The sequence below is a fragment of the Colletes gigas genome, unplaced genomic scaffold, assembly GCF_013123115.1.
Source record: "Colletes gigas isolate AHSC1104 unplaced genomic scaffold, ASM1312311v1 Colletes_gigas_Sc00009, whole genome shotgun sequence".
In the NCBI taxonomy this organism is placed as follows: Eukaryota; Metazoa; Arthropoda; class Insecta; order Hymenoptera; family Colletidae; genus Colletes; species Colletes gigas.
The window spans coordinates 4,030,042-4,045,573 of NW_025106638.1; the positions used below are offsets into that span (position 1 = coordinate 4,030,042).

Consider the following 15,532-nt stretch of genomic DNA (forward strand, 5'->3'; position numbering starts at 1 on the left):
TATGCAATCGGAATACCATTATATAAATTTCTAATTATTATCAGACTGCACGATATCTAACTATCATAACTATTATAACATCTTACTACCATCAAGAGATAAAAATATTTTATATCTATTGGAGATATGATAATTTGAGAAAAAATGTTTCAAACTGTATCAAAAACATCGTACAACCGCCATTTTTCGTTACAACATTTGAGATCATATGTAAACCCTCAATTTTCTTCAGAATTACATTTTAATAGAATTCCAAATTTTTTTCATTTTTCGTCAACATTTTTCGTTTATATTATTCTCGAAACGAAAATTGTTTGATACAAATTTTTCAAATCCTTGACCCTTAAATATTTAATAATTGTATTTCTTCTGTTGTTTTTTTTTTATTATCATTGGGTGCTGTTACAATATTTGTTACAAATTTGTTTGGATAATAATCTTTAAAAATGAATTTTTAGTTGAAATTCACATTGATTTAAATTGGAAATATTTTTTCACATTACGCGTGCACTGTAAAGAATTTTACTTTTCTTTTGTCTTGCTTTTCTAAAATTTACTAATCTTCTTTTATTTTCGTAATTTTTCATGAAGTAATACGGCGAAGTTTTTTTAAATTTCTAGAACCAACGATTTCAAAGCTTTCATTTCCCTTTGTTCTTGTAAAGTCCATTTCTGAATATCAACACGATTAATTATGAATCCAAGATTCCAAGATTCACAGTATTTTTTTATTTATTGTAAGCAAATTGGAAAATGCATGATAATTTTTGCTATCGGTTTCCACTTGCTAATAATTGTTAGAAACTTTCTTAGGCTCCTTTCACTGATCCTGGTCTTCTTCGATTAAAAATTTTTCTTTTAACATCATTAATATTCCTACTCTCGTTCATGATTCGTATTTGTCTTGAATTACTTTGAATTATAAGCATCCTCATGTAACGGGTGTTCCATTTGGAATAAGCATATTATTCAATAAAGAAAGAAATTAATATAACAAATTTGCTATTTTATTATTAATATTCTCTTATTCAAAATGTGACGCACATGCGCTCCAATAAAAGTTTTATCAAAATTTCATTCACGAGTGGCAATTTTATTCGAATAATGCTCATTGCGTAAAAACACGCGCTGCAAGCACTTTTGCACGCGTATGTAAAAATAGTTTTATCGATTACACAACGAGTAAATATTTAATCACCTCTTTACATTAGCTGTTTCGTCACATGTGTTACACAAACGATATTTTTTATATTTCCATAGAAAGATTTTAGCGAAATTATAAAACGTGTTTCATCTCGTTAAATTATTAACAAAAAAATTATTAAATTTGTATCAATTTAAAAAATCTGAGAATTCATGGGAATTAATGTAATCGTTATCCTTTCATTAGTGTTTAAAATAAAATATATCTTTGAAACAGTCTTTGGTTTTTATTTTAAATAATACAAAAAAAAAACAGCTTTCGAGTCACTTAATCGTGTCTTGTAACTTTAATCGTTAACGAACCGAGTTCTCTTATGGTTCATTAGTGGTTAAGGGTAAACAGGATCATTACCTCCGAGGAATATTTGTTTAGCAATTCGTTGATGCACTCAACGATAAGATGATCGTGAACACAAACTTTTAACGAATTAATTTCTACTGTGCCATGGGCCGATGCTTTCATGTGCGATGAATGAAAAACTCGAAGACAGTTATTGCATCTATCTGTTTCACGTTTAATGCTGATTGTATAACGCACAACGATCAATCAAAAAGGATTAAATGGTAAACACAGTATATGGTTTTTTTAGCCTTTGAAGAATTTTTTCTTACAATATTGGTTTCTTAAGTTTGGTTGAATATAGTAATCAAAAATTTAGTATTACATCTCACTTAACGTTGTATAATAAATTTATATTCTGTTTTAAAAGTAGATAATATTGGTTATGTTAGTTTCAATTTTTCATCGTTTCATGTAGCTTTAAGTTTGAGTATATTTGAAAATTTTTTACAATTTTGTAATTTATGTCTTGTTGTGCTTCAATATTTGTATTATTCTTTTCATTTTATATTCTTTGTCTTATATTTATTTGCTCGCATACATCAGTGAGTAAATAACACTTAATATTCTATATACTATAAATGTGATGATGCAAAACCAGAAATTGTGTAATTTTTATAAAAAGTTATAACAATAAATAGTTAGGAATTGAGGATATATTTATTTATTTATAGATCAGAATCACCTTGTAAAAGAAATAATACATGGAAACAAAAATATAAAAATGTCTATAAAAATTTTATAAACTATATACATAAATAACATAGTGAGATTTTACTACAAAATAACAGACGACTACAGTAGTTATATATTTAAAATGATACAATAATACTGCTGTAGTTGTTAAACTCCGATGGTCGATATATTAATGGAAAGAAATGTTATTTACATTTTTCTATATTAAACATTTTAAATGCTACTTTAAATTCACGCAATTCAAAATCTAATAATTTTTCACACTTTACTAAAATATTGCTTAATTATACATATATGTCAAAGATGACCAACTCTAAAAAAATAATAATTTATTTATATAATATCTCAGATCTAGACAGGCGCTATAATGGAGCATTCTAATCTGATGCTTTCGAAGATATCAATTTTTTCTATTTTCGATGTTTTTATAGCCTAGAATCTTAATAATATATTGCTAAAATTTTTTATAAAAAAAAACGATTGTGCGTAAAATATTTATGTAATTTGGCAAGATCTATATAAATAACGACATAATGCGTCAAACTAGTATCTTAAATATAATAAAATTCTCGTTGTTCCGATGTTCTGACTAGAATGCTTAAGAATTAGTATCGAAACTTCATGGAACTGTGAATGGAAATCGTCAGAAATCCCAGAATTCTCAGAGACATTTAGCAAATAGAGACATTACAATCAGTAGAATCGATGGATCCGCGAATAAACAACGATAACATTGGAATCAATACCGATAATTGCCATTAATAACACCGATAAGGGGGCATTATCGAAACTATATACTAGTAACGTTAAATAGACGAAAAAAGTTCGTATAAACTTATGCCCAAGAATGCTCTATTTACGCAAAAGAATTGATTTATAAAAGTACAATAGAAAAAGAAGATCAACTTTGGAAATCTATTCAAAGTGCATTTACCATGATTCCAAATACAGATGGAATATTTGAAAAAGTTTGACAGTCGCTAATTCGATGAATGGAAACCCGCATTTTTGCAAAGGGATGAATTTTCGAACGTTTCTCACAACCGTTACAACAAATCATAAATATCTTTAAAAGCTTATATTTTTTCAATAAAGCATTTTCGAAGGTAAAATGTGCAGTTTTTTCATCTATTTGACCCGAGTAACGCGTAGTATAATTTTGGTCCCAACCTTTTTGGACACTCTGTACATAATAAATTGTCCTCTTATACCATACCAATATAATAAATTTTCTTATTTGATCGATCAGCTTGCAATGAAAATGATCGAATTACAGTAAACGCGATTTGTTTGTCATTGATCGAAGCGTCCCCTAGTTACTTAAATTTTTATGAATTTAACAAGGGGAGTTCTCGGCAGTAGAAATCGCTTTTTGGTTATTTTTAATGGAAATTTGTATCCATTGGTGCAGTCTCCTCCCTTAAAAAGATCAACACTACGGAGAACACTCGTTTATTGCACCCCCTAAGCGTCTCGTTTCTTTTCCCCCCGAGCCTCAAGCTCAGTTAGCAGAAAACCGTCAAGCTAAGAACAGCATTACATTAATTAAACACGTACTCAGGTCGAAACCTAGGATAAAACTTAGGATGAAACTCTGTTTTATTTATTTAGCAAGTAAATATTGAACAGTTTTAAGAGTTCTAAGCATGTGAAAACTGATGCATTGAAAAGGTTCACGACGGAGAGGACGATCGCACGCGAGGACCTGCTGCGCGGAGGATCTGCAAGGCTTCCAAGCGTTGCACGTGATCGGACGGGGCGGTAGACAGCACAGTCCAACGGGAATTCAGGGACAGGATCAGCCGGTGGTCGACTACAGGCGACTGGTCTTCATCAGCTCGGACTCGTCTTCCGGACGGGAGGAGGACGACGCTGACAGCAGCTGCTCCAGTTCCTCTGTCCTGAACGGGTTGCCACGTGGTGGCAGTCACGCGCAGTCCCTGGAGGATTGCGACTGGGATTATTTCGAGAGCGGAACCTTGCCTCTGCCACCTGGTATACCGATTACCATCGGGACGAACAACGTCGGAACGGAGACCAACAGCAGTCAGGATTGGAGCTGTTGCCCTGGACGTGGCACGACGCCTTGTCAGGTAAGTTGCTCGTTAGGAATTACTGGGTCTACGTATTAATTATCGACCTCCAAATTGAATGTAACGTTTATTCCAACTGAACTTTTTTATCGTCGTGTTGGTATAATAAACTGGGCTAAGAAGTTTTACTCTACGGTCGATGGAACTTCAAAATCAGTAGAGAATCCCTATAGTAAATTGAAATATCTCCTGAACTACTAATTTTTCGACGTTACATAGTTAGTACTTTTTTATAACGATTGTCCAGCTAAATCGATTGATGTATTAAAAAATACCTCATTCCATTTAAAAAAACAAAGTTGACCTTTATATGACCTTTACGCGTCCACTCACGAAAAAACTAATAACATCAGAATATGCTCCACTCGATACCATTCAAGCCTCCGCTGAAACATTTTTTCTTACGAGTAACAATAGCGAGAAAATCAAGATGTCAAAATCGGGTGAGACACCCTGTATTTCTGTCCACAATTGCGAGTATGAAGGCGTCGAGTCAAGAGTTGTTAAGGTTGTTCGATATACATGTGGAAAAATTCTTCTCCTACATAGGCTTGCGGAGGTTCACGAGGCGCGAACGTGCTCCCAGTGCCAGTGCCAATTCCGGTGCCGGTTCCGTATCCGGTGCCTGTTCCAGCTGCTCTCTGGACCGGTGATTTCGCAGCCGCCGCATCTTCCATGATAAGCCGCAGCAGCGATGCTCACGCTGAACCAGGATCACTGAGGTTGAGAGGCGACCCAGCTGCACCCTGGTTCGCTTGGCACCCGCGATTCAATCAGCCTCTTCACGGGACCAGGCTCGATCCGAGATTGACGGGCATCTTCGATCCGGCGACCTGTACTTTCAGGCCGGAACAGGTGTTGGCGCCGCGTTTGTACGGGTCTGCTGTCGACGGTACGTCCATCCCGTCGACGGAGACGCTCCAACAGCGATACGCCGGTCTGCAAATCCATCACGCGGAGAACGACAATGCCGGGGCGAGCGTCGCGTCGAAGTCCGCTGAGTACTTTCAGGACGAGGCGGTGTTCGAGGCTGCGAACGAAGCGAAAACCGCGGAGTCCTCGATGAAAGTACGCGGAAAATTGGACGAGCCGAAGGTCGATCAGAGCCAACAGAACGATGACGAGACGAGTCAGACAAAGGAGAACGAGGAAGCCGCTTGCCAAGATCCTGGAGGTGTATCCTTTGAGAGCAGAAGGGGACAAAGGATGTACCAGCACGAGGATTCTGGCAGCTCCTCTGGACGGTCCTCAGCGGACAGCAGCGACTTGGAAGACGACTCGTCCTCCCACAGGTTCTCGAGGGTCTTTGTCGTCAACGACGACTCTCTCACGAGCGATAACGACATCGAGGACAACGGGGACGAGGACGAGGACACCGATTCAGCCGCCGAGGACGGTATCACGTTGAAGCGCGTGACCGCCATTCCCGAAGAGGAGCCGGTGGTTTTGCAGTACGTTCGGTTCTTCAGCGAGGAGTCGAATTTCGAAAATCCGAGCAACGGTCGGGCGCAGAACAACAACAGAGACAGCTCGGAGGAGGAGGCGAGGACCAGATCCGCTTACAAGGAGAAGATCGCCTCGCAAAATGGCAGAACGATGCCCGAACGGAACGAGAATTTCAACGAGAAGCGTAAAGCTCGCGGAAGGAAGAGCAACTACGAGGTAAACATCGATAAGCGGAGTCCGGTGTTCTTGCAACACTGCGCAATGCCCGAGGAAATGTACATCGCTAGCGATAACGATTGCACCGAGAATCAGATCGAGCTGAAATCCATTAAAACCTTGGATCCCGATAGCATCGAGCCGATACCTGTCATCAACGCCAGCGAAAGTATCGTTCTGGAAAAATTGTTCGATAAAATAGAAAACAACGTTTCGGGAGCCGATCGATCGGAATTGACGCGCAGCGACGAATCCGTTAATTTGGACGACCGGGCCAAGTTTTTCTCAACGGACGCCTGGGACCCCAACATAATTCCAGACTCTTTGGAGATCTCCGAGCAAGAAATTTTGAACGTCGGTAATTTCCAATCGAAGAATAGTTTCGAGATCTCCAAGATAATTCGCGATAGAGGGAACAGTGCAGATCGCGATCGAACGAGCGACCACGATTACCGCGAAACTGGGATCGATAGCTCCGTTACTTTATCGCAGATAATGGCGAACGAGTGTCTCGATGGGGGCAACGATAACCAGCGTGACACACCGGCCGATTTGAATTCGAACTTCAGCGTCGCGATGAACGCGAGCGCGTTCTCGGGGTCGGACAGTTTCACGAGCAACGAGACGAACGCGACCGGAAGCGAGGTGAGCAGCGACGAGCTACACGAGTACGAGGTGACGTCCGCCAGTGTCTCGTCGCACTACGACAGCAACGAGTTCTCGTACTCGGCGGTGAACAGCGAGCTATTATCGAAACTCAATAACAGAAACGAAGAGAGGACCGCGAAAAGTTTCGAGGATGTTGACGAATCCGTCGTCGCGTCGAGCAGAACGAAATGGAATATACAGTACGAGAGATCGGTCGTTGAGCAACCGTCGGACAATTCGAACGCGAAAGGTGTCGTAAGCGCGCGTACCGAGAATGATTCGGTACCGACTGCCGTGGAAGACGATCGAAAATCGATCACGGAGGACAAAGATGAGGCGGGGGACGACCTATCGGAGGAGAGCCAAGGCGGAATCGAGTTGAAAGCGACGAGCAGCGCGGTGGGCGACATCATAACCAACAAGATTCAGGAGATTTTCAAGAGCGCGGACGCTGCAGGTAACGTAGAGAGTGCGCACGACGGCTGCGCAGGTACGGCGAGAGGCGAGTGTCCTGCATCTAGTCAGGTGGGGGTAGAGGTTCAAAGTAGAGGTGGCGAAAGTGGTAGTGGCAGTGACGGTGGTGGTGCCGCCGGTGGAAGCTGTACCGAGGAGGGGGTATCGACACGGTTTCGCTCAGTCGAGCGACGCCCGTCTACTGGAAAGGAGAATGGATTCCCTCCTGCCGTGTCGACGAAGGATTCCATCAGAGACGTTCAACACTTTCCCTCGACGATCCACGGCAACAATATCGGTAACAATAATCACAACAACAACAAGTACAGGAGCCTCGTGATGATCACTCAGGAAGCCTCGTACCAGCCAGTCAGCGTCATCACCTCGGACACGACGACACTGTTGCAGCCGGATGAGGTGCATATGGCCAGTCAGGGTCTGGCTGGATACTTCCAGCTGGCGCTGGAAGCCGTAGCCGAGCAACCGCACCGTAAAAACGGTCAGGGGCCGAGGAAGCCTCTGATGGTGAAACGGTTGTCCAGCACCATCGCGAATCATTCGGAGACGGAGGTTGACAGTGGTTTGAGCGTGGGCAGTGCCAGTGAAAGCGACGATGTTTCGGTGAAAAACTCTACGAGAGTAGCCAGTCGGCAGGAAAATAACGAAGAGAACGGCTCGAGGGAGCGCCAGGCCAACGAGCATCGGGAAGGTACGCGAGCACGTGTCTCATCTCAATCCAGCGACGACAATTCGGGCAGCGGTGGGATCGTGATATTGGAGGAAGGATTGGCCGACGATGATTCGTGGGTGGAAGAGGTTTCCCACGACGAGGACGAGCCTGGAGCCACCACAGCCACGGAAGAGAGCTCCGAGGACGAAGCCAACAATCTTGGCGACCGCGAAGAAGAGCTCAGGGGTTATCACAGGCAGGCTATCGACTTTACTTTGCATACCATCGTAGAGGAATCGTGCGAGGAGAGCGAGGCGGAGCCCAGTCTGGCAACAGGTAGCCCATCGAAGAAGCAAAGACCGCCGTCCGCGTCCGAATTAGAGAAATACTTTTTCTTCGGCCTCGGTGGAGATGGCAACAACTCGAGCATGGGATCGCGGGAAGTGGACAGTTTGTCGGAGACCTCCTCGATCTACTCGGAGGGCTTGGAATCGCTCGGGCAGGACGAGGCACCCGGCAACGGGCAGAGTCAAGAGAGATCGAACTCCGGAGAGGGGTTCTTGAATTCCTCGAGGCTGGAGAAGTACTTCTTGTCGGAGTTCCTTGGTTTCGATCAGGACAGACGGGACTCGGACGGTTCCGTTGGCAGTGACTCGGAAGGCAGACCCAGCCCAGAAGCGCAAAGGAAGAAGAAACTGGTTCGCGCCAGAGGCACCGGTAGATCCCACAGCTCGTCTCTGGACAATTTGTTGGCGCTCACGCAGAGTTCCCAGAACTTGAGCTCGCAAAATTCTCTGCAAGATTTGAGTCTGAATCAGGACGGGCAAGAGAGTCAGTCGGAGGGCTCGTCCACGGAGACCGACGGAGCGGACGATGGCCAGACCGCCGCTTTCGGAACGGACGGACAGTTCGACACCGTGAAACGCAAAAAGAAGAAACCCAGAAACCTGGGGACCCAGAGTCCACGTGTTCCAGATGACAGAAACAAAACGCCAGAACCGAGCAGAGAAATGGCGCTGGTGGGGGAGGTAGTGATGGAGAACGAAGCGGAAGCTGACTCGGAAGACTCGGAAAGAGCGAAGACGCCGCAACCGGAAGGTGTATTGTCCTCTTCCTCCTCGCCGTCGACCACCGTCAACGCCTCGGCGACGTCCGCGTTGCAAATCGACTCTCCGAGAAACATACAAATCGGCTCGGGAGATTCGTCCACCTATAATCAAAGATCCAAACAGCAGTCGCGTGATTCCGGATTCGTCGGTAGTTGCGACGATCTTCTCCAGCACCAAAAGCTGCCCGACGACGCTCAAGTCAACAACGAAGTCAATCAAGAGTCTGGAAAGGATTGTTCCGGCAAAGAGAACGGTGAAAATACCCAAGATGCGAGTCAAACCTCCACGGAGAGATCTCCTAGCGTTGAGAAGAGTAACGCGACCAAGGTCGATCATCCTCTGAATCACACGGCGCTGCCCCACTTGGCGAACCCTTCGCTCTCGAGGAAGGACAGTTTCAACAATTGGTCCAGCGACGAGGAGACGAATTTAATGATGTCGAAGATGAGGCAGTTCTTCAAAACGATGGTGGCAAATTCGAACGGACAGAATCAGAACACTGCCAGCGCGAATTCCAGCGGCGCGTCGCCCGCGCCCAGTCCTCGTTTACCTGGGTACGCGTCCAAAGCCAGACTGTGCACGCAAAACCGCACGAAACCGCCACAGTTGGTGTACTTCGAGAACGAGCTAACGAGGCTGATGAAAACGGTGCCGGGGATACGCGACGAGCAAGTGCGAGAAATAGTCGAGTATCTCAGTTCGGAGGACACGTGGTCCGATTCGTACGATAGCTCGGATTACACGAGTTCGGACCTGGAGGGAGCAGCGGGCGGTCGTCGATCGGCGCTCCAGGAACAAATATCCCAGAGCTGTCAGCAGATTATCAGCAAATTCGACACCACGTCGAATAACAATCTGTTGGACAAGGAGAGGGAAGAGAAAACTGGCCCGACCGGGATGCAACCACCGTGTCTAGGCAGAGACACCGCTTTCGTCTATCAAAAGCTGGTACAAAGCTTCACCAAAATGGCTGGCGACGGCGTGAGCTCCGACGCCAACTCGACGCCGCACAGCAGCCCGCCGTTGATCGCGAAAGTGATGCACCATATCGGTAGCAGATTGGTAGCCCTGATGCACGAAGTGTCGGAAGGTGGACCAACCGTCCAGCATCACTCCACCAGTTGGAGACGATACTCCCAACACCATCGAACGCCATCCTCGGCGTCCACCACGGAAGACGACGACTCCACCTCCGACTCGACGGCTCCTTCGTCTGCACACTTGCAGTTGCCCAGATCGAAGTCCCACGATCCTCTGCTGCTGATCAACAACCACCCGGCAGCGTCGACCGGACAGGAAGGCGAGGAGCGAGAAGCTAGTGATTACGAAAGATTCTCTTGGCGCGGGAGCTTCGAATCCGCGTTAATGGCGGCGGATTCGAGGACAAAGCTCAGCCTGCTGGCTTGTTCCGGGGATGTCAGTGTCGGTGCTAGTGCTAGTGTCAACGCCTTGGCCATGGCCGCCAAGCGTCGAAGTGCAGGGGATCTGTTGTTCAATCCAAAGAGTTTTTCTAGAGAACAGTTGGATAGGGTTAGAAGTTGCGGGTCCATCGGCGGCGGGAGCGGAGGCGCCGCGAGTGGATGCGGAGGATCGGTGGAAGAAAGGATCTGGAGCAACAGGAGGAGGTCCTCTGTTCCTGATGCCAACACGAGGGGGGAATCTGGTAAATTCATTGCTTCTTTATTCCTGAACTAACATTCTCTGGTAATAGTTTCTTGTTCGTGGGACTCGAGTATACAGCGGCGGCCATATTGTTAAGAATACTCAATTAAATTGAAACAAAATAACATTTTTTAGTCGACAATTCTTAAGGAACTTTTTCCTATTATTTCACAACCGATTTTCGTCGTGTTCAGTCTCCTAAAGTCATGTTAAGTGTTCTTATGTTCATGGCCGCCATTATTGTAAATTTCCAAGCGTCGTTGAAATTCATTTTACGTAGTTCTGTCGTCTATCTAACGCTGTATTTATGTTAATTGATGGGATTAACAGGTGACGAGGACACCGAAGACGAACTCGAATATAATGGCGAATCTCGAGCAACGACTCTTCCGCGTGGAATGCAATCAGCCATCACGGCAGCGACGAACTCTCTGCCACGTTTGCCAGCCTCGACGGCCCCGGCTGGTTCGACGACAACATCGATCGCGCCATCGTCGACGATGCACAAGGCACACAGCGTCTATCACTTCCTGCCGCAGCATTCCGGCGTCAAATCGGCCAGATATCGGCCGCCTGGTTTCGCGAGGAACAGCAACGTGGCTGGCGCGATCGGTGGACCCAAGCGCGCCGTCAGCGCTCCGGGACTCCAAGTTTCCGGCTCCCAGTCTACCGTGGGAAAACGCGAGAACTCCAGATCGAGGAGGCAACAGGCTATATCTCTCACGTCTGGTAAGTTGCCACCATGTTTTTTTGCTAACACACGCCGTGGACGGTTCGTGGAAACAAGCGGATCGTTGGAAATGCCATGCCTGATGAATATGCGTTCGTCGAAGTAATTAAGGATAGCCGCTGGCGGGAAAACGCGTGTTGCAAATCTTTGCCAGAACTGTTGGAAAGGTGGTCGAGCAACTGACGCACTTTGGTCGAAAGAAACTGATTTTTAAACGGAAAAGTCCAGCATTCGGATGAACCGACTGGACTGTTCAAACCATAATTAACTTGATTTAACAGACGCCTGGGTTGTGGCTAGCGATAGCTTGTAATTCAAGAATGAGATATTTCTGATATGTTCGTGAAATTGCACATGTAATTTTTAGGACCTCTTAGACTAGTGAAAACTTGTGATTCAGAAATAAGATTCTTGTATTTTTGTGAATTACAATCTCAGGTGAAATTGCACAATTACTGACTTAGGACTTCTTAAACAGATTGTGCGTAGTTCTGTATTGATATTCAGTAACCGTCGGTGTCTTATCTTTTTCGTGATTAATTTGCCCCAACAGAAAGTCTCTATCTTTAGTATTACCACATCTTTTATCCTATCAGGCAATTATTTACACAGATTGAGAGAAACTTTGCAATCCCAAGTGTTCCTGCACAATATTTATCCACGTATGCCTGAAACTCTAGAGTCATATTTTTATTCGACACACACGATTATGCAAATCGAGATGATAGTGTCCGACGCTAAAAGTGGAATGCATCGATGATCGAGCTCTGTAGAGTCGAGGATCGTTTTTAAAAAACACGATTACTGAATTCTTGATCGTATTCTATGAAAGTTATTTTCATATCGACGAAGCTCGGTTTCAGAAGTCGTACGTATTGCAACAACTAGAATGCAGCTTGTTAATGACCACCTTGAAGTATTTACCGAAGTATAACAGGTGTAACTGCTTTATTACGAGATTTCCCTTTTCCGTTCTTCTCCTCTCTCCTCTATCTTTCTCTCTTACCCTCGATGCGTACAACAATCGATAAAACGGTGTAACATCCCGCGTATGCGTACTGTCGAACTCTAGTTATTACATTTTTCCTTCGTGATTACGTCCAAACGGCGTATTCGAACGAGAATACGTCAAATTTTATTATTATTCTATAATCCACACTATCCCTTAAATAACTTACAAACCATGTGTTTTATAAAAAATTATTCTATACAAAAATTCGGTCTTTAAAATAAATGAATCTTTCTTTCTATATACTCAAACGTTGAAATGTTAACGTATTAATTGGACGTTGCTTAAGTGTAGTTTGAGATTCAAATTATATTTTAATTTCAACAACTTATGTTAAAAATAATTATATTTGACGATTTCAATTTTTCAATTTTTAAAGATTTCTTGTTCTCGTAATTTTTATACCATACCTAATGTTGTTCTAATATAAAAAAGTAAAATTTTCAATATTGTAATAATGAAACTCCAAGAATGCTGCAATCTTTTTAATCGCAATGTATATTTTTTTAATCGTTTTTCTCTGATATTTCGTCTTTTTTTTTAAGTAAAGTTTCCAGATTACTATATTCAAACCCTTTTACTAAACTTTAAAAGAAGACCAAATTCATAGTAAGAATGTTTACAATGGTTTCCTCATTATAGAACAGAATAAATTTTTAAATGTCAGATTAACTTAAGTAAATTAGATAAATTCTTAAACCAGATTCTCATCATGGTTTCTTCGAGACTTCTTATCCTGGAAACGAATAAAATACAACTTGACTTTTTCAGGTCAAGGTCAATTGTGCTGCTACTTTTAATAGATTGTTTTAATTGACAGTTTCACAACATTATTATATTGTATTTACTGAAAAGAATACTAAATTTCTATAATATTGAAATTATGCTTATTCCTTAGAATTTATCCAAACAGTGATATCTTTTGCGTGGCAATATGTTTGAAATACAATAACAGTATCGGTTTTGCAAGCAATGTTTGATATTCATCGACCTCCAAGAATGTGTAAACGATTTCATAACAAAAAATTATTTCAACACCTACAGACAACAATATACATGCACAGTATACAGGATGCTCGGCAAACCCTGGAAAAAATTTTAATGGGGGATTCTAGAGGCCAAAATAAGACGAAAATCAAGAATACTAATTTGTTGATCGAGGCTTCGTTAAAAAGTTATTAACAATTAAATTTAAAAATTTCAAATCATTCTAAAAAAATTATTTTCTGTTGCGGAGGTCAATTTCAATCAGTTTGGTCAATACACATATCTTCGAGATCCTACTCACTTTCGAGAAAAAAAATCAGGTACGTGCTGACATTTTTCGGCGAAAAAAAATTGTTCAAATCGTTCTAAAAAAAATTATTTTCGGTCGCAGGGGTCAATTACAATCATTTTTGGTCATTACACATATCCCCGAAATCCTATCCAGTTACTAGAGAAAAATTCGAGAAGGTGTGAAATTTTTCGACGGGAAAAAAAAATTTCAAATCGTTTTGGAAAAATTATATTCGGCTGCGGGGGTCAATTACAATCATTTTTAGTGAATAGACATACCCCCGAAATCCTACCCACTTTCGAGAAAAAAATTCGGATAGATGCTGAAATTCTTCGACGGAAAAGAAATTTCAAATCGTTCTAGAAAAAATATTTTTAGTTGGAGGGGTCGATTACCATCATTTTTGGTGATTAGACATATCTCCAAAATCCTGCGCATTTTCGAGAAAAAAATTCAGTACGAGCGGAACTTTAAACGTTAATAACTTTTTAACGAAGCCTCCATCAACAAATTGGTATTCTTGATTTTCGTCGTATTTTGACCTCTATAATACCCTATTAAAATTTTTCCCAGGGTTGACCGAACACCCTGTATATTGTATTTATCATTGTAAATCGTATTTATAATCATTGTTTATTTCTACGCCTTTTTCACTTATTTTCGTTTATTATTATTATTTGGTAATTGAGAAAATAAGTCGTGAATATAAAATAAATAAATATAAAATCGACTTTAGAAATTGATTATCGGTATAAGTGAAATAGGTAAATAATGGATAAACGTGCCAAGCAAATCGTATTCAATCGCACACGTATCCTATAAATATTCAAATTTAATTACGTCGATAATAAACCAGTCTATGAACAATTTTAGTCTATATTTTGGACTTATTTTATATGTCAAATAATTACATACGATACGAGGGTATAGTGATTAATGTTGGTTCGATCAAAAACTAGTTTTTAATCCAGGATCTTTTACGTTCAATTAAGGGGTTTTCAGGTGTATTAATGTATCTAAAAAATTTGTAAAACAATCTAGGTATTATCTTTGACATCTCGAGAATTATAACGATAATATTAGAATATTTATTGGTTCCCTGTACAAAGTGGACATCCATAAATCTATCTATGGCCTTACTTATGCGTTTATATTTCTTCGTGCAAAACACACCGAAGTCGCGTCAAAGCTAATTGCAATTTATTTTTCCATGTTTGCGCGACATAATGTTTATATATTGCCCATAACTTTCAAGCCACGCGTTACAATTACGACGTGAGAGATTAATGATAGGGAAAGTGTGCTATCGTTTTGTTCGAGAACGTATATTTCACATCGAGTGAAATAAGAACGTTGCTTTCTTTATCTCGTAATCTGATTATTTTATTCGTAAACGTGGTTGGCTGGAATAAAAAATAAAAACTTTGGATTCGTCGACTAGCTTTTAGTTCTAAAAAAATCCACGAGCAGATTCGAATTTACGAACGAAAGTTGAACCGCCCCATCGAATCGAAAATTTGTATTCATGAATAAGATTTACCCGACTGAACAAAGTTTTCTATTGTTCTTTTATCGTTTTTGGCGCTGCTGGTAAATCTATCCTTGAAGTGGGTCTCGAATGCGCGGAGCATTTTGTACGCAAAATGAATACGGATTCTCATGGCAGCCTGTTCGCGTGAGTTCGATTTTGGAACGATGGAAATATGCCATTTCCGACGGTGGTATTACGTTGTTACCTCGCGTCAAAAGTTGGGCTGGTATCGTGCTATGAATTTTTGTTATCGCGCGATCGGTATGCGAACGCGCGTGCAGCAAAATGTCTATCGTAACGTCATGATTGTTTGACGGATATAGACGTGTTCATTAGAGCCAGTGCTTTTCTATGGTACGGCTTTTGCATCGCTTCGACGTACCCGAGGCTACTTTCAAACAAAGAAACGCGTACTCATGGTTGGAATCGAGTCAAGGACATCGATGC

The 15,532-nt window shown here is 42.0% G+C and overlaps 1 protein-coding gene across 2 annotated transcripts in view; it reads left to right on the top strand.

Moving 5' to 3' along the window:
• LOC122397499 overlaps positions 1 to 15,532 on the top strand; it is a 111,530-nt gene that overhangs the window by 55,371 nt on the left and 40,627 nt on the right. For both annotated transcript variants that reach the window (XM_043396681.1, XM_043396682.1), the window contains exons 9-11: positions 3,911 to 4,332; positions 4,882 to 10,537; positions 10,867 to 11,265. In XM_043396681.1, coding sequence (XP_043252616.1) covers positions 3,911 to 4,332; positions 4,882 to 10,537; positions 10,867 to 11,265 — 6,477 coding nt within the window. The remainder of the gene's footprint in view (positions 1 to 3,910; positions 4,333 to 4,881; positions 10,538 to 10,866; positions 11,266 to 15,532) is intronic.